Source organism: Scleropages formosus, chromosome 21 (genome assembly GCF_900964775.1).
Source record: "Scleropages formosus chromosome 21, fSclFor1.1, whole genome shotgun sequence".
In the NCBI taxonomy this organism is placed as follows: Eukaryota; Metazoa; Chordata; class Actinopteri; order Osteoglossiformes; family Osteoglossidae; genus Scleropages; species Scleropages formosus.
This window is the reverse complement of record NC_041826.1, coordinates 23,788,389-23,808,620: the sequence shown is the minus strand read 5'-3', so window position 1 is coordinate 23,808,620 and position 20,232 is coordinate 23,788,389. Positions and strand designations below refer to the sequence as shown.

The following is a 20,232-nucleotide window of genomic DNA, read 5'->3' as shown; positions in this document are numbered from 1 at the left end:
TACTGACAATTAATATTTTGCAGTATTCCAGCATTTTCACTGTATGGGCCTCAAATAATGAAAACTGACCCAAAAACAAAACAGGATTTCTGTAGCTCTATTTAGAACAGCAAAGATCTACTTAAATACAAGGGTGCAAACGCCGTTCACGTACGTTACACCAGTACACCGTTACACCAAAAGCATGCGGTGGCAGTAAGCTCTAGACCCATAAATTACTGCGGTAAAATTCAGAGGCAGAGTGAAGCATTAGCGCACTCTGGAGAATAGCTGGTTATCAGTAGTGCCCACATTAAAGATTATTTTTAATGCTCACAGCACAGCGTGTAGTTAGTTGTGAGGCTTACGCACTTCCGAAGAAGCGATTTGCCCTCATCTGCTCCGGGGTTCTTCCGTTCAGGTCCAGTTCAGGCTGGATCAGGAGACGCGGAGGGTTGCTCCTCAGACAGCGAAACTCTTGACTTCACCATGCCCAGAGAGTTTGTCAACTCCCTTCTGGAGTTCTGAGCACACTGGAGGAGCATAAACCAACCGCAATTAAAAAATGATGTATTGCAGAAATGCATGAGGCTCCCTGAGACGCAAACTCCCGACCTCCGCACCCACGGGGATTCCTGAGGGTTCCAGAAAGACAACACAGACACGACAGCGGAGTAAAGTATCGCCGAAAGATGATTGACAAAGAACACATGTAGCAGCTTTACTACGGTATCTCTGACTGAGTACTATGGCAATGTGTATTACAACATTGTTTGCCCACACACAAGTTTGTCACTGACAAACACAGACTTTCAGATGGACAACTTTATTTAATCCCAATCTCTGCCATAAACAGAGACTACAGACTCAAAAACAGTGTACAAAAACCAACATCTATAGAAAAAGTATGTGTATTTGAAATATCCAAAAAAAATTAACAAAAATAGTAAATTAAATGTTAATAACAGACAACCTTGAGAAGAAAAAATAGCGGTAAGATACAACATTTCCAGATGTACATCTTGGTTCCATGTGTACATGTTGCTGTACAAAAGTATCCGCGTTTTGTTTGTTGAACGTTTCTTTTTTCCAGCTTATTGTTGTAAACGGTTTTTTACGATCAGTATTTGGAAGGCACTTTGCAAAAGACTGAAAAGAATAAGACTAAAATGAGTCTCCTATGAAGAAGTGACAGAATCCATGCAAGCACTGGAAAGCTCCTGGTAAGCGCCAACACAGGTAAAAAGACACAGGTAAAAACACAGTCTAACTCATCACTATACACTGGCCATTTGATTTCTGACCGCCACCATATAAATTAGGAATTTCCCACTGGGCCACATATATAAGAACTTTAAAACGCAAAATTAGGAAAGTCAAATAATTACCATTTGTCCAATGTCCCCAAGGTGGACATAAAACAATTTTTTACAGTCAGGGAGACGAGGAAAAAAGGCAGCAGGAGTGTCCACTGTGGAGTTGAAGCGCAGGCCTGGGGACAGGACCGTGACCCCCCACTCCCAACACACACACACACACACACACACACACCTGCTGAACACGCAACCACAGCGATGCTGCCGTCACTCCAGTGTTTCACACCCAAAACAAGGACACAAAAGAACAAAACCAGGTGAAGGGATGGAAGCAGGAAAGAGGCCCTTCGACCGGCGACTCCACACACCGATTCCCTGACACCTCTCCTCTGAAGGTGTGGATCGAGCAAAAAAGAAAAGAAAAAAAAATATAATATATATATATATATATTTACAAAACACCCTTTATCATATATGAATAAATGTCAGTTCAGTTTGGATCATGTTCATTTATATATATATATAGTTTTATATATATATATATATATACACTTTACAATCACAACGGTAAAAACTCTATAAATTAAGAAGGAATGTACACATGTTGATAGAACTTAATTTGTCAAACTAAAAAGTAATAAAAACCATCTGGTTTAATTACATTATAAAAACGAAAATTCATTTTGAGACGATTCTTTCCTCGCAGTTAAAAGCGCGCCCCACACACACACACACACACACCCCAGGGCTGTAAAACCAAATCACTGCGGACGATTCGCTCCCGCCGTTACCAAGTTGACCCGGACATGCGCAGTTGCGGCCGAACAGCAGTCCGCCGGGAGATGAGTGTCCACGCGCACAGGCCACGCCCACCGCCCCTCCGCTTTACCGTAATTACGGGTGGGAAGCGGCTCGACCAAAAGGCGGAAGGAGGTGTGTCGGAATGCAGCGCTAACGCGCGTCCTTCTTCTACTCCAACAAGTTCGTTCGGGCGCTTTGCAAAGTGTTCTGACACTTGGCTCTTGAAGACGCTACGATAAATACAGTGACGACGTGTCTACGAGTCACGTCTCACTTCGATTCGATTTTAAGAGACTTGGTTGGTAAGTGCTTTTCAAACGGATGGCGGATTGCGGGATTCCGTCCCCCTTCACCCCAAACCCCGCCCTCGGTTCATCGATTTCACAGACGAGCCTTTTTAGTTTTTCCCAAAACCATGAGGAGCCGACGGGGGACACAGCGCGCGCGCGGACTACTGGGGCCCAAGTGCTCATCTGCCAACCAGCTGTGAAACGCTGCATTAACTAATCGTGCGAAGTTAACATAACTCGTGTCATGAGTCGTACTGACATTAAAATAGACTTAAATACCGGGAACAAAAACAAGAGCGGATTTCACAACTGCCAGCTTAACGAATGTGCGTGCATGTAAAGCGCGTGTTGCATCTCATTAAAATCTCATTAGCATCTCATTAGCATAAGTGTGGGTGGGACTGTCGGAAGGGAGGGGCGCGGACCTGCGCCGCCTTCTGCCATGTGAGCCACATGTCGCTGGAGATCCTGGTGCACACAGAAGGCACCTGGACAGCTTTTCGGAAACACAACTTAAGAGGCCCTACTGGGTGGGAGAGCAAAGAGCAGACAGCGCTGGCGTACACCGAACGAAAGGAAACACACATGTACTTATGTACACTTCTCTCGTGGAAACTGTTCCGTAAGCTCGCGGCTCCCGATCCCACCGGCAACAACAAGTGTTCACTGGCATGAGAAGAAAGTCTCGAGAACACGTGAACGAAAGTGGAATATGCCCTCCGAACAGGCTCCGGCACAGGAGCGCGGGGGGAGGGGACGGGCGAGGAGGGGCTAGGGGCAACGTTCAGCCCAGCTTCAGTTCACTTGCCCCCCATTGCCATGCCGCTGTGTCCGGCCTCGGTGTCGGCCAGCGAGGATGCAAAGGCGGACTGGACGATCTGGAACCCGAAGGACTCCAGGAGGGACATGTTCTGCTGCGGTGAGAAAGGGGAGCCCAGGGAAGGCGCCAGGTCACCCGAGAGCCCTTTGGGGGCCCCTCCGTGCACTCGCTGCAGATGCTTGTTGAGGTAGGACTTGGAGCGGAAGGCCTGACCGCAGTCGCTGCACGGATGCTTTTTGTCAGAGTCTCCTTTGCCTTTGCTGCCCCCTGCCTGCGGCCCCCCGCTGCCACCGCCACCGCAGGCGAAGGCGCCCAAGCCGTCTTCCTGCGCCTTTCGCTGAACCTTGAGCTCCCCGACATCGGACAGCTCCCCGAATGAGGTATCGGAGCTCTCAGAGTCCTGGTGCGGGCACTTGCTCGTGTCCTCCTGCCCTTCTGGAGGCAAAAAGAGATGGAGGAAACAAAATGTTACACAGCACAGTGACGGTAAAGGTGACGTGACAAATTTTACAAAGGACTTTAAAAAGTGCATTTTCCTCATAAAATGAGTGTTCGTTATGAAGCAAAGAATATAACTTATTTGATGAACCGTCACTGACAAATGACGACTGTTGATGGAAAAAAATAAAAGGTGTGGACCAAAAAAAAAAAAAAAAAGGGATTTTAAAATCAAGGGATGCTGAATTTAAAAGTTAAATACAAATCTAATTAACAAAATTAGAGAACGACTAATTAGCGAATTGAAAATGCGAGACTGGCAGCATCTAGTCTACCGGGTACGGTATATCGTACGCTTTTGTGACCAACAATGCAAAGGAACCGAGTTTCTCGAAACGCATCGTTAATGCAACACTGACCTTGTGTAAACTCTACAATCGAAGTGTGTATGTCTCCAAACGCTCAACGGAAAGTTTTCAGCTTCATTCAGAACGATTACTTTTGATTTAAACAGTTTTTACCAATAACTCTACAAATAATGTTTTATTTTGTGTAGGCTAAACACATGAGAATAAAGTCGCTGTTACACTGTATTACCTTATCCATTATATACACTATATATAATTTGGGGTAATTTTGGTGTAAATAAAGGGTATCTAAGTATTATGGATTCATCCTCAACAGCAAAATACAACCAGGGTTTAGAGGAGGGTCAGATTTCAATTTATCACATCAAAACCATTAAGATGGGGACAGTAGGTAGCGTAGTGGTTAGAGCTCGTCTTTGGACCCAAAGGTTACAGGCTGAAATCCCACTTCCAGCTGTAGTACCCTCCAGCAAGGTACTTACCCTAAATTGCTCCGGGCCTGTATAAATGGGTAAATAACTAAGTAGCTTAACACTAAGTCGCTCTGGAGGAAAGTATCAGATAAATGTATGAAATTTACCTGAAAACGGTGAGAGCTACACAAAGCTTTTACCATGGAAATCACTCAGTGTGTGAAGGCACCAACCACAAAATGTTCACCCTTCTTCAAGTGGGTACCAGAGAACATTAAAGTATTCTTGACTCAGTACAATAAGTCATGAAAATACAACGGACGTTTCGCATACCGAAGTCCTAAAGAACACACCTCGAACCCAAACGTCACTGCAAATATTGGCATAGTGTTAAATCGTCTTGTTCACACACCACCTTCTCAATAAATGTTAGGAGCCACCTTTACCAATGACATGCCTTAGCTAATCATTACATTAAAATGAACACCGATTTCATTTTTTAAATTGGCTTGTTGATTATTGACCAGTCCGTCCCAAAGTTTGTCATCTTTGACTATTGATCGACGCTCCCAAACATTAAGCTGTACAACACAAGATACCAAGAGCCCAGGAGGAGGATATATTAAGTTGGTCCCACATCCCTGTTTTGCCTCAATGGGTTTTACTAACCTGTAGGACCGGTAAAAACAGGTAGCATTTCATCTGCTGCAAAATTACGTTTTTTTTTTTTTTTTTTTAAAAGTAGATAAGGAATGACACTAAAAATAAACTAGAAAATGTTCATAACTCAACTGTAAACAGTCAGTGTACTATTCGGATCCTTCATCCTTTAAATCAGTTACATTATGGGCAGGGTTACGCTATTATTTACTATTTATTATTACACTCTATTTACTGCCACCCTGAAATCTTAATGAATGTCACCACCCTGACTCTTCATCATTCAGTTTCTTTCAATAGTTCTGTTTTTAAGAATGCTATTGAGATGTCTTTCAGATGATTTTGTTCAAAATATTGGCTCAGCGATAGTTTTAAAATGAGAGTAACTAATGAATCCGATCAGCTAGCTACATCGTACTCTTCTCATTCAGGCTCAAAGAAATTCATCAATGGGACATGTTGCCAGAAACAACAAAGTGAACGATATGAAACTGAATGCTGCAGTAGCTTAACATCTGCTAGAAATTATTTAAATGTCTATTTATTTATTATTATTTTTTTTTTTTTTTTTTTTTTTTTTTTTTTTTTTTTTTTTAAGTGAAATGAAATGCAGCTGTGCAGCTCTCCAGAGGAGGGGCAACAAATTTTGTTCACTATAATTTCAGAGCTGCCAACAATCGCTGCCTGAAACCACAACCATTAAACACCACATGGTGGTCCCGCCTCATCCACACAAACACTGGCGATTGGGGTTTTGTGAGAAGACGACGACCATTTTGAAGCCCAGCACTTGTAGGCGGCTCCTCCGGAAAGACCGCACTCGCATTTCGCTGGACCCGAGTGCCACCCCACCCCGCCGTACTGACCTGCGACAGGCCCTTGTGGGGCGAAGCCCGGCGCCCCAGCAGCTCGGCACTCCCAGAAATAGGGAGTCCCCCCGGGCTTGCCCAGGAGGAGCTCGGGCTGCAAACCAAGACTCGGGGCACAAGGCGGGGGCAGCACCGGGGGCCCCGTCAGCCCGCGGAAACGGCCCTCCGCCTCAGGGAATGTGACCAGCAGCCGGCGACTGGTGCACAGGTCTACGCAAACACGAAGCGGGGCGAGGAGAAGAGAATCCCAGAGAAGACAAGGAACACAGGGAGAAGGTCGGGGAAAGAAGAGCACACAGAGGATTAACTTCATAACAGTCAAGAAGAGGAGCAAAATGCACCATTTAACCTTCGTTGAGAGCGAATCTCTAAAGTGGAGCTCGTCGGAGCTGCTGAAGTTCGAACGCAAAGGCAGAGAAAGGACGGACGGAGAGCACGTTCACGTCGAGCGGACGTTCAGACAATGCAAAATGGAAATGAAACTTTTTCCTCTATTACTTGCCAAGCCAGCAGACCGTCCACCTAGATTAAGCACAGCTATCGAACCCAGAGCTGAGCTGACGTACTTAACGGTCGATTCGGAACCATTTCCCCAACTCGTTGGCTTGAAGAGTCTGGTCCCACCACGAACCCGGGCCTCTGGGAAAGAGCGCACCCCCCTTAAAGTTGCTACCGCCATGTGCATCGCAGCACATTCCTAGCCAAGCGAGCCTGGCCAAAGTGTCTACAAAATCATTGTGCTCTCGAGCTTCCCAGAAGGGTTGGTGTGTTTATCGAAACTGAACCCCCCACCCCGGACCCTCCATCCCTCCCAGCTGTTTTCTTTTTCTGGGAATAAAGGGTGATTTTCCCTCTCAGAAACAGGAGGAGACTGTGCATATGCTTCCACCTTATTTTCCCGGAGGGGGTGCTGTGGGTCCCCTCCTCATCCCCCCCTCATCCCCCCCATGTGCAATTCTCTACGCTTCCCAACCCCCAAAGCGGTGAAGGCCGAAGGAGAGGCGCAAACCCAGTGGACGGGTCCAAATCCGAATACGGTCTTTTCAACAGTCTTCGTTACACACTTTAAATATGGAACAAAAACCCAACTCTGCACTTGAGCTCCATGAAAAGTCCTTCCTTGCAGCTCCCACTGGGCAGTTATTTCTTCGATTATTCCCAGAATGCACCAGATGCGACTCTCCAAAGCTTCCCACAACTACGAGGCTGCTGGTCTCAATGGCAATAATATTTCGAAAAAGGTCCATTCGGTTGGGAAAAGAACACAGTCTCGACACATAAACATGCACGTTAGCGCAACGCTGACTTGTGATGAAGGAAGCAGGAGTAAACAGATACTGCCATGCCAACTACGGCAGCCCATGACAAGGGAGGGGTGCAGCTCTGGGACACAGCTGTACCAGCGGGGCATCGTGGCTGCAGCTAGAAGCGGCGATGGGTGGCAGTAGCCATGCAGCACATCACACTCATACCACCTTCTTATTGTATGCACGCACGCACGCACACACGCACGCACCCTCTCCACTCATCTATGTACCAAAGCCTTGGAAATGGAGGATGCAGCTGATGCACCTGAGTTATATCACCTAAACTTCAAACTCACAGGATGGGCTGTGATAGGCTTCGGCCGATATCAGATTTATTAAAAGCATTCCATACAAATGTACGCAATGTACTGCAAAAAAAAAAAAACCCAATTACGGAGTTAAGTAATTAGTTGTAATTTTTTTTTTTTTTTTTTTAAGTTTCCAAAACAGGTTTATATTTCACCATATAAACTAATCATTGCATTATACACTTGTACCTTAACATACGAAAGCAACTGGGATCCAAAGTCAATTCATAATTCAAAATGCGTGCAAGTGCCGAAACTACATCACGATCAAATCGCTTAACACCACTTAGTCCTACAATTTATTCACAGGTTCTATTAAAAACATCAGATAAAGTGAAAATTCACCAAAAGACTTATTAAAAGCTTATTTAATGCAGGGTCTCCGTGTTCCTTTATAGTGGAAACATCAGGCGTTAGGCAGGATACAGCATGGGACATTATCTTTTATTACATGAAGTGAAATTAAGTGTAAAATGATTGAAAATAAAAATAGCTAATGTTCAACCATGTCCCCTTCAGCATGTTCTGCTTTATAAACACAAGACAGTGCCACATCTCTGTTGCATGTCTCTTTCACAACTGAGGACACGTCAACCAGCCGCAAAGGAGCAAAAGATTCATCGTAAAAATATATCTGGAAACGAGAAGTGACAAAATATCGACAATCGCCAAAGCCTAGTACTTAACTGTATTTATTCACCGGGCATCTTCTATGAACAAATTCAGTGGACGAAATTAGTCCGTCACACTGCCCCCCTCCAGTCACTTAAGTTTCTATTTTATCAGCGTGCGTTTTGCTGCTCCCGGTGGCAGAAAGCGGAAACGCGCCATTTTTCCACACTGCAAGAAATTGTTTACTAAACGGAACGGTGATGAAAACCTCATTAAAAAAAATAAGCCGGTAAATGTTTGCACCTTTGAAAGTACGTAGCCCAGATGTCCGTAGCACAAGGTACAAGTGTATTTGAACCGAGATGTCAAAAAAGTCGCCACTGGTTCACTCTCCAACTGGTGCGCACGCACGCACGCACGCACAGTCCTGACCGGCCGCACCTCAGTCTGGTTCGTGCCATGCGCGCTTTCAGTCGCTCGACAGCAAGGCGGACTCGACGCCGACGTCACAGTCCTCCTGACTAACAGGAGCTCTGGTCTCACTCCCTGCCCCCGCACGTCACCTTGTGGCTTTACCGAGTCATGAATACACTAGAAGTCTGCCAGTATTTTAGGCAGCTCCAAGCAAAGGGTAAAGTATCGGCCCAAGCCTACGGGTAATGACGTGGATCGTTTGAAGCCGTGCGGGAACGTAGGCGTGCGAACATGTATCAGAGGGTGTTTTCGTGGCCACGGCGCCCCTTCCCGCACCACTCCTGCACCACACCCGCACCCCCCCACGAGCAGCAGCAGAGCCAATGACAGCGAGAGACAGGGATGTCGCACGGCTGCTTGCCTTCCACTGCGCACGGGCGTCCCGAGTGGTAGGGGGCGCCGTTGTGCGTCTGAGACTCGCGGGGCTCGGGGAAGGAATGCGCAGTGGCGGCGGGTAGAAGAGGAGAGCCGTGGTGCGTTTTTACGTGCACCTTAAGGTAGGAGGCGGTGGAGAAACCTGGGACCGGGAGAAGAAGACAACATAACCAGGGCAGTTTTGACAACCGCGCAACCCTGAGATGTGACTAACCAAAACAGGGACTGCCTCCGTCACACACACCTGCCTACGCACACAAAGTAATAGCCACATGTCACATGTGAGTGCAGAAATTTTCCGACAGGAAGTCCTCAGCCTAACAGATTTACTTTTTTCTTGTTTTTTTAAATATATATATATTTTTTTTTTTCCCAAAAAGATCTTCTGAAGCTCATTCCAAGGCTAAATGCCTTCATACCAAACAAGGTTTTATGCTGAAACGAAAACAAAAAAATGCAGAGAGAAATTTGCATGTACTGTAATAAGAGCGAAAGAACCCGCAGTTCTCTGCAGGCCTGACATTGCAGGGTCTGCACAACTTGAACATACACACACCTCCTAAATATCAAGGTTCCTTCCTTGCAAAGGGGTGAAATTACCATGATTCCATACGGTAAATCATTTTACCATCATTTTATTTATCTTTCACAATAAATTACTCCTGGCTTGCATTTTAATTGCATTTTTCATTCGTTCGTGATCAATGAGCACTTGACCAATATGAGGATTTTTATTACGTTTTAAAAATGGTCTGAACGTCAACTGTACGAAAACCTTGAGCTTTTCTCCGTTTCCCCGGACCGCACCAAGAACAGAAACGCGGTCTCTCACTTTAGTGCAGCGCAGTGTGTTTTACCCGCTTTCGAAACGCTCCCTTCCACTCATTTTTAAACAGTTTTGGATCTCGGGGGACACTCATCTGACACAGGTGTGGCTTTCGGGAACTAGAGCACGGTACCGCGCACACACTCGTGGCAGGAAACACGCGGACGGACAGAAATACAGCGTTTTACCCGTTTGCTCAGACCACACACATCAAGTTTTAAGTTATCAAGCTCTCCTGACAGCAGTTTGCAGACACACTAAAAGGTGCTCAAGAGCTCTGCCCAGTGTCACCGGTTTGCTTTAAAACTACTGGCTGAAATGAAACAATATGAATAACCGCGTAACAACTCGTAGCGTCTGCACCGTTTACCTCGTTGAGCTCTTGCGTACCGGTGTACAAGGTACCCTGAGGTGCGTGCAGTACGGTACCCGCGCCGCACCGGGACCAAAGCAACGCGAGCAAAGGCCACCGGCGTTTTCACATCAACTCTTTTCCACACATTGTGGAAGCAAAATGATTCCATAGCTGGGCAAAAATGCAACTGTACCCACTCGTAAGCTCGCCAAATTTAAATAGATAAATAAATAAATAGATAGATAATTATTCTTTATCATAAGCCACCGTAGAGGTGTTTTGATGTGCGGGCTCTCAGTACACGAGGGCTAAGCATACAGCGAATTTCACGGAAGGACCATTACAGACATTGATGCAAAGTGCAAATTCATATTTTTAAGCACCACGGATTTAGGGTGAGCTTATATGACATTAACTGTCTACTTCCCAGAGCAATACTGTGTTACTGGTAAACGAGGTAAAGCACATGGGTACCTATCCCGTAAACCTTTGCCCGGTCTTACCCATTACTTACACCAGGAGAAACGAACACTTAAAATGACACACGCTGCTTTAAGCAGCTTCGAGGAACGTGTGGTAAGCGTGGTAAACGTCGAGGACGGAGAGGGACGAACGCCAACGCGGACACCGGAGCTCTGGGAAAACGTCGGTACCGAACAACGATCCAGCGGAGGTGAACTGGAGGGAAAATCTCATTTCTGGGAGAAAACTAAAGAAGCTCGAGCATTTCCCGTATTCCGCTTCAATTCCGTGCCTCGGTGTTACTCATGTAAAGGTCACCTCGGTGATGTGGACAAACGCTCAACAGGACACACTGTTCACCACTGTTTCACTATAATAAACATGAATAAATTAACAGCGAACTTCTGATTCCGTCAGAAAAACTAATTTCTTGCGTAAAAGTGTACGCGAGAAAAGTCCTGCAATAACTAAGCTGCTTCAAAGTAATTATTTTTCAGTCTGTGTGTGTATATATATATATATATAAATAAAAAAACATTTGGAACAATATAGCCAAACTGGAGGCCTTCAGGACTCATACTGCAGGTTTTTTTTTTTTTTTTAAACCCTTTCAGCTCATTTCTTTACCTCCCTGATACCGTTATACTGAACGAGAAACTCTGTTCAACCCGTTTTACTGTTTTTTACCCTCTACTCGTTCAATAACTTGCGATTTCTGATAAAATATCGATAAGTCAATACGGTCAAGTGTCACCGACCGCGTTCCTACGCGCCGAACTACAGGAGGCGGGAAAAGGCGACACGAGAGCACAAAGCGAGAACGCCTGGAGCTCCGGCCCACTGCAGGCGTCGCGGGCGGCGGAGAGCATCACGGGAAACGGCAACGGAACCGTTGACCTCGTCCCGTCCGCTGCGGATTGCAAATGTCTTGGGACACGAGTCCGGTGCGTGAAGGTGACCCGTCCGCGCGGGTGCGGTCTGAACGTTACCTTTGTTGCATATGCCACAGTAGTTGTGCGGACCCTCGCTGTGTTTTTTGAGGTGGTCCGTCATGTACGCCGCCCGCAGGAACTTCCCACACACTTGGCAGGGTATCTTGTCCTCGTGGCAGGCCAGGTGGGAGCGCAACCGGTCTCTCGTCGCAAAAGAGGCGTTGCATATCTGCGGTTTGGTACACGAACAGCTATGAGAGCCGTACGAAAAGTCACGTTTAAAGCACAAGAAAAGCAGATCCTCAAGCCTGTCGTCGTCTTCGTCATGAAAACTGTTCTTTGCGTACCCCCCTTTTACCACGGTAAGCTGCGAAGGGTTGGCTGCTCGTGAACAGTAATGGACAGTGGGCAAGAAGTCCACACTAGGAGATTTTGCGTGACAGCAGCTCTTATTTCGGGGTTCGTCCCCCGTCTCGGTGGTGCGAAGCGGTCCGTTTGCACCAAGTACACACACCGAGCACCAAGCCTTTCCTTTCTGACTGGCAGAACAAAGTCAAGGAAAGCGTGTCGCTCACTCACCTGGCACTTGTGGGGTCTCTCGGACGTGTGGACTTGCTTTATGTGTCCGTTCAGATGGTCCGGCCTGAGTGCGGGGGAGAGACAGATGTTACGATGAGTGGAAACTGGACAGAGCTGAGACGGAACAAAAGCCCAGGTGCTGCAATAAAGCAAAGTGACCCAACAGACACACTTGCCACTGTGACACGGAAACACACCAGCTGTCATCACACTGCCGCCTCTTTTTTTTTTTTTTTTTTTTTTTTTAAAACACCGCTTGTACTTGTTCATGGTGTTTTGAGAAAACTACACATTCTTGTCATTTCACTTGAAAGTCAGAGACAAAAAGCTGAACAGGTGATGTGTAGGAAATACCTGAGAGACACACCTGTACCATATTAACTGAGCAATAATTAAAAAAAAAACCCACACCGTGCTTGAAATACATTGTTTGTGCCGCACAAGCGCTCCAGCAAATTAATCTTAACTACACTGAAACACAAAGACATTTATGAATTTCCATAAATCGCACACATTAAAACCAAACCATTAAAAGCTGCAGTTAAAATCAATTACTGTCATTTTTATCATTATGCACCAATATGTTCCCTTCACACTGCAGTACACACACCTCATGACACCTGCAGAGCTCCACTTGCATTGGGGAAGTGCTCCCGCTGTTATCATTAGTGCCAGTAGGTGGCGCAATGGTTACAGCGCCTGCATTTGCAGGTTCAAATCCCACCTCCTGCTGTTGTACCCTTGATATAGTTGCTTTGGTATAAATTACCCAGCTATATAAATGTTAATCACTGCAAGTCACTCTGGGAAGAGCATTAACTAAAATGAATAAAAGTAAAGGCAATAAGCACAGAATAATTTAAGATTTAAAAAATTACACAATACGTCTATTTCGCAGCTGTGGAAAAGTTCCAGCATACAGTACGAGTAACACTTGCATGGCAGGAATGGGCCACAAGAGCGAAAGCAGTGAAACGAGAAACTTAGCACTACATACGAATACCACGTATAGTCCTTTCGTGACATGTTGTAAAAGACACCCGAAAGCCACGAGAGCCGCCGCCCCAAACGTCTCCGGCATCACAATCCGCACACAAGGTAGTTTCTCAAGTGCAGATCACGCCGTTCGAACAATAACTTCCTGTTTCGGGAGGTAGGAGCATGAGAAGAGCAGCGTGTGTGTGTGTGTGTGTGTGTCAGAGAGCCCGTGTACAAAACTCTGGGTATCAGGTGACCAACTGAACAGCAGCAAATTATTCAGAGGAAATAATAGTACGGGTGTGTTGAAAGTAAGCCAATGCCAAAACCCGGATCAAAATATAAATGGGGGTATTTGCCCACAAAGATGTACAGAAAAGAGGCGGAGCTTCAACTGTGTTTTCTCACAAGGGACTTAATGAGAAGATGAAGAGTTCAGACGTGTGCGGCTCATATGCACCCATTCTAATTATATATACAATATACACTCACTGTAGGTATAGACAATATCTACCGTATATACAGTGTATGAAATGGCTATCAGTATATACAATATATACTATATGAACAATATATACACCCACAACATTTTTTGTTTAGTACCATCTATTGTGTTGTCTATAGTCTGTAGAGAAGCACTCAAGCAAGAATGTCATAGTACTTTGTAGACGGTACTTGTACCAATAAACCATAAAACTAGAAACCCAAGCTATAAGTATATACAATATATAGCGTATATACAATACACACACCCGCTATCGTGTGATGACATCATCTGTAAAACTTTCCACGGCACAGGACCGATCAGTGTGTATCAGTGCTCCTGGCGTCCACTGTGTGCCATTAGGTTTGAATGTTTATTAATGTTAATCTTTCGCATTAAACGAATAGCCCCAGAGACACTGACCGGAAAAACCACAATGAGTGCAGCCCAAAGCAGCATTATTTACTTCTTTTTTTTAAATGTAGTGTATTTGTTTACTGACTTCCGACTCATTTTACGGTAAAAAGGAACACAACCTCACGGTTACACATCTTCAGCAGGAGACTGGTCCAGGGTCCAAAGAGCCGAGGTCATTCCTGCCAGCGCCGGGTCGCTGTGCTGTGAAGAGACCCCTCCCTATAATACTGACCTCTTAATGCCCCCCCAGCCCATCTCAATGCGGTACACATTTGTTCCAGGTTATTCTAGCGTCCGTGTTGTACATGTGCTGCTGGAGCGTCCTTCGACCTCCTTCATGATCAATTGTTTTTCTCTAAGCAAACCCCTCCTTGCCCACTTATTGTGATGAACACACGTGCAATCCACCACTTACATGAAATTATCTGCAGAAACAAATGTACGGCTAGACATTTTCACATGCAGCACTTAAATGTGATCTGTGAACATGGGGTCCAGCGCCACCGTCTCAGGCGTAGGACTTTGTTTTACTGCGGCTGATGCCTTTGTCCACACTGGCTTGGAAAGTGACTTACAGTGATTTCTCCTTTGCATACGTGCGCACGCGTGTGTTTACGAGTAATTTAGAGCACATACATTGGTAAAGCGCACTACAGCAGAAGGGGATTCAAACCCACGGCCTCCAGAGAGCGAGGAGGCTACTGTAAATAGATACTGTTTAAAGAACAAAAATTATATTTTAAGAAAAAAAAGAAGGAAAACACTAAAGCAGATGGTAAAAATCCATACTTATTTTTTGTAACTAATAAGATGACACAAAAACACAAAGGCTGAACTCCAAGATTATCTGAGCAGCGAGACGGAAAGTGGTGTGAAAAAGTGTTACGGGGAGAACATTATGCCGCACGGAACTCACGTTACACATTTACAATATATTTTAGCACGTCAACGTTTAACAACTCGTATTTACCGCTACGTTGATTCATTCATTCATTTCGCAGGCGCTTCCCTCCAAATCGAAAGTGTGTCAGTGTCACCGATGGACAAACATGTATCCTTCACGTAACGACGAAGTACTGGAATACGTGAAGTACCTGGACACTGACACCGTAGCTGCGTTTCAAAATATACGAAATACTCGTAAGCGTCGGAGGTCCAGCTCCATTCTGATGGACACACGCTTTAAGATGCCTCAATTTCCGCGTCTTTTCGCCACTCTCATTTCCACCGTGGGTGATGAAAGCACTGAGCAGAGCGACACCATTTGTACACACTTCATGTGGAAATACACAGCGCAGAGTCACTGCAGTCGGAAGCCACCGCTCCGTGACCTCCCGTGACCCCACATCACCACCAGCTTCCCTTTTCCCCATCTATGGCCCGTGATCTAGAAGCGCGTCCAAATTTTTGGAAATTTTGCAAAAGCTCGTAAGTTCCGTTCCGAACTCAGCAGCCATTGGCTCCACATTTCCCAGTTTTCAGGCGCGAAAGCAGAGCAACTCACGCTGCCCATCATCACGCCCAGAAGTGCGTACGAGTACAAAACGTATCCAGCTCATGTATTGCGAACGAAGAGCGACACACACAAACGCCGGGGTACACACCCCTCCCCTGCCAGCCTGTGTCCATTGTGAAGGCCAAGCTGTGCAGCGCCTGGACATCGAGTGTACTTCGATATTTACCCTGAATTCAGAGCAATTCAGGGCAGGAAAGCCCAAAGTACGCACAGTGAGAGAACGTTCAAGCAGGGCCGAGGGTTTTGACCCTTGATCAAGATGCTTACCAGCAGGAGTGAAATTTACCATGCTGTATAAATCAGTATGTGGCAGCTTTAGAAAAGAGCACCGCTCCTTCAGATTAGTGTAGCCCCTCCCTCCACATCAAGTTCAACTTTCTGATTACAGCCTATAAGATGGTCAAAGGTTGTGAACCCCAGTACCTACAGCCCCTCCACCCCTCCTCCCAAAACTCTGAATTTTCTCCGTTTCAGCTCCAGTGTGATTGAATGAATCCCCACTCTCCTCGGAGCTGCTGAATCCTTCCCAACACTGAACCCATGCCTTTCAGACCCACTTCTCTCCTGACAGCGACATCGACCTGAATCAGGAGATATGTCACAGGGACCCCTGTGTCCCCAACACCGCGGTACTGGACAGGCAGGCCGTGGCACCTCTGTCTATAGCTCTTCACCTGTCATCGATGCACTTTGTTCACTCTGAGTTGCATGTGACTTTGGAGAAAAGCATCTGCTGAAGGAACGAACGTACACACACGGCAAGGTGAGACAGGTGTGTCAGGAAGAAGTGACACTGAGACACAGCTCCCGAGGAACCAGACTTTCACTCGGCAAGAAAGCACGAGGAGACCCTGCCTACAGGTATGCTGTCAGTGGCAAGAACAGGTGGGACCTGTGGAAAGCAGCGTGTCTGTGTGTGTGCGCACGCGCGCTCACTCACCTGGAGAAGCCCTTCCCGCAGTTCTGGCACACGTACGGTTTGCCCACGGAGCCGTCGTGGGAGCGCACGTGGTAGGACATCCTGTCCTTGCGCTTGAAGCGCAGGCCGCACACGGGACACGCGTACGGCTTCTCGCCCGAGTGCGACAGCTTGTGCCGGTTCAGGTGGTACACGTCGCGGAACACCTTGCCGCACAGGTCGCAGCCCACGTGCCGCCGCGTCCTCTCGCGCTTGCGGCCGCCGTCCGCGGCCACGCCGTTCTCGAGCACGTCGGCGGCGGCGGCGTGGGGCACCAAGCCGGCAGCGCCCGCGCCCACCACGGGGCCGTCCGCGCCGCCGCCGCCGCCGCCATGGAGCGCGCTGGCCGCGGCGTGCTGCGCCTCGTGGTTCCGCAGGCGAACGGCCTCCGTGAAGATCTTGCCGCAGACGCCGCACGGGAACACACTCGCCTCCTTGGCGAGGCCGTGGCCGAAGAGTAGCGGCTCCGTCGTCGCGGCCACCTTCTTGGGCCGCCCCCGGCCCCTCTTGACAGCGGCGGCGGCAGCGGCAGCTGCGGCGGTGGGAAAGGCGCTTCCGGGGAGATCGGGCTGCGCGCCCGCGTGCGGCACCGACACGGACACGGGCACCGCCGCCGCGGCCGCCTGGGAGCCGCCGCTCGACAGCAGCGCGCCCGCGCCGTCGTGGCCCTGGCCGTTGGCCGCGCCGGGGAACGCGGATCCGTTGGCCAGCACCCCGCCGGCGGCGGCGGCAGCAGCGGCGGCGGCGCCGTTGGACATGTCCAGGGGCAGCGGGTAGCCGAGCTCCCCGGCCGTGCGGAACGAGGCGCCCAGGTCGGCGCGCGACGGCGGCGGCGGCACGAGGATCTGCACGTTGGACTGCTTGATCACCTCCTGGCAGATGTCGATGACGGAGCGCATGAGCAGGAACTTGGCGGCCGTCATGAGCTCCGGGAAGCACTCGAGGCGCACGACGATGCGCGACGTGTACGCGAAGTCCAGGATGTCCTTAAAAACTTTGGGGCTGATCGTGTGCATCTCGAGCTCCTTGGCCTCCCCGTCGCCCTCCGCCTGGCAGCTGAACACCGACTCGAAGTACTCGCTGCACGCCGCCAGCACCGCCTTGTGCGCGGGGAAGCTCTCCTCGCCGACGCGCAGCAGCACGTCGCAGAAGCGGCCTCCATCTTTGCGCTGCGCGTTCAGGTTGTGCAGCATCTCGGCGCTGTGCTCGCTCACCTGGTACGTGTACGAGGAATTCCACGGCTGCTCCGCGACGCGCTCCATGTCCTCCTCGTGCACGCGGAGGCGGGAGGCGCGAGACGGAGCGGACTTCGCGTGCGGAGCGAAACCAGCAGGAAGGAGCGCGCAGCGACCGCCGCTCCTCGCCTCTCTTGCATCGGAAAATGTTTGCGAGGAAAAATGGCAGCCCCCCAGCTTCCTGTGAACTTTGACCCCTCTTTGAAGGGAGGGGGAGCACGGGACCGCGGGGGGGGGTTTCGTGTCCGTGTCGCTGCTCGCGGGGGGACGCAGCCTCCGCGTTCGGACGCCGGGGCCGAGCCGACGCGCGCGCCGCCAAGAAAAGTTCCTCGACGCAGCGCGTCTCCGCCCCCCCCGCCCGATATTCAGTCTTTCCTCGTCTCCTTTTCTTTGTCGTTGCTGTTTTGCTTCCTCCCTCCCCCTCGTGTGAGAATTCAAGTCCCCCCTGCGACGAGTGTGTTTTCTCGTTGCGCCTCCGAGCGCCCCCCCCCCAACACACACGCACGCACGCACGCACGCACGCACGCGCGCGCCGGGTTTCCCCGAACAAGTGACTGTATTGAAATGACACGTATCGGACACAGTGGAGCTGATAATAAGGCGCGCGGTTATGTCCACAAATCATGTCTCTGACAGCCCTCCGGGGGGCCCGAGCTGCACGTGCACGCAAACCTGCCCTTTTGTCCACTTCACGGCAAACGGACAGTTGCGTCCCTGTTCCAACCCCCCCCGTTCATCAGTTCACTTATTATATTGTACCTCCATTGCATGTATCCAATACGCCGGTTAAGATCACAGCTGCGTCTAAAAGCGTGCATTATACAGTGAGCACAGTATCCTGTCGTGATCGTTACGGATGATTCACGAGTTTTTTAAAAACATAACATAAAATTCTGGAAAAACGAATCGTCAAGAACCACAGCAAATTTGGCCAAAAAAGTCATTCTTATTCAGAAATTCGGTTTATAATAATACCCGCCACAATTAACGTCATCGAGGTTGTTATGTAGCTAGAGAAAAATAACATTTTGGCCGATACTGGTATTTGCAGGACTGACTGCATATTATCATTATTATTTTTATTATTATTATTTTTTTGTCTTTCTACAAGTGCAGCGGACGACGCTGCGAGCTGTAGTGTTTCCTCCAAACCTGGCACGGCGCTCTTGTCGGGACACGGCGGAGGGGCAGCGCTTATCTCGCGAGAGTAGGGCGCGTTTTCGCCGTGCGTTGAGATGACGTCAAGCGTTGCCCTGAGAACTTGGCTAGAGCCTCCGTTGTCGTGGTGCGTAACGCGCTGTTTGTGGGCGTTTTGTGGGCCCTCGGAGCCCGAATGTGAAGCATTGCATGTAATAAATGAGTCGTTCAGCACGTGCCCGCTGCGAATATCATGTCCACAAATATACGGAATAACTGTCCACAGTGTACACATTACTTACTGTACATGACTTATTGTACATGATGTTATTTATTAGGCGCAGGGGGGATCAGCCAAGTATTGGAGAAATTACACCTTACCTGTTAATAACAATAATAATATACACTGCAGAACAAAAACTGAATGACATTCCAAGTTGAAATAAAGTAGACAAAGAGTTTACACTTCAAGGGAAACATGCTGTGTAACTAGACACAATTTTCAGGTTAAACCAAGGAAATGTATTATGTATGCGTATTAACACTTAATCCTGTGTGGAAATGCGAGGTTATGATAAGAAGCTGCTACGAGTGCAGCGAGATAGAAAACAAGGTGTTCACACCAGACAATCTGCGAGGAGACAGGTTGCCAAAGGGTTTCATCTTTTGTGAAACAGGCACAGTACTAGTTTGTTTTTTTAATTTTTTTTTTTTGGGGGGGGGGGGGGGGCACATGGGTCAGTGACAGTAAACTGTTGCTTCAATAGATGGCACTCCAGTATTTGCTGTTTACCAGTAACTAATAGACCTGGTGTTGTTTACCTGTTGCTTGGTTACTTGACACAAGGTTTGTTATGTTTAATAACTCAGCACAATGGAAGGAGTTACTTGGTATTCAGAAATGAAACTGTACCTGACCAAGATAACACACATAATCAATGTGCAAAGACTGTTGTATTTAATATACACATCTTGATAGGTTAAAGAACTAAAAACTTCTTTAATCCCCAAATATTTGATTCCATTTTTGCAAGTTATGTACAATCTCAAACTACTGATGTGTTAAATTAGGCAGCAATGACACAAACATGAGCTTCTGATAATATATATATTTGTCCAGCCACTATTGTAACCACACCTTTTGTTTCAAGGTCGATGTTGAGCAGTTTCCATTCACAAAATCTGTATGACAAACAATGTGCTCATGAATCCTTTAGTGACACATGGCTATCAGCACCCAGCGTTCACCAGCAACCAGGATGGGATCGACCACGCTTTGAACTAAGGAAAAACAATGTCCTGCGACGGCCTCAGAGTGCAGGA

At 47.9% G+C, this 20,232-nt stretch overlaps 1 protein-coding gene across 2 annotated transcripts; it reads right to left on the bottom strand.

Moving 5' to 3' along the window:
- Nucleotides 1-975: 975 nt before the first annotated feature.
- Nucleotides 976-19,592, bottom strand: patz1 (POZ/BTB and AT hook containing zinc finger 1). Of its 2 annotated transcripts, XM_029247271.1 has the most exons (7): nucleotides 16,520-19,592; nucleotides 12,185-12,248; nucleotides 11,663-11,834; nucleotides 9,017-9,172; nucleotides 5,952-6,164; nucleotides 2,019-3,641; nucleotides 976-1,530 (listed from the first exon to the last, which is right to left on the bottom strand). In XM_029247271.1, exons 1-6 carry the CDS (start codon nucleotides 17,797-17,799, stop codon nucleotides 3,187-3,189), a joined length of 2,340 nt encoding a protein of 779 aa, XP_029103104.1. In that variant the 5' UTR covers nucleotides 17,800-19,592; the 3' UTR covers nucleotides 976-1,530; nucleotides 2,019-3,186. The 2 variants fall into 2 exon arrangements, with proteins under 2 accessions (XP_029103104.1, XP_029103105.1); XM_029247272.1 differs by lacking the exons at nucleotides 5,952-6,164; nucleotides 9,017-9,172.
- Between the last annotated feature and the right edge of the window lie 640 nt (nucleotides 19,593-20,232).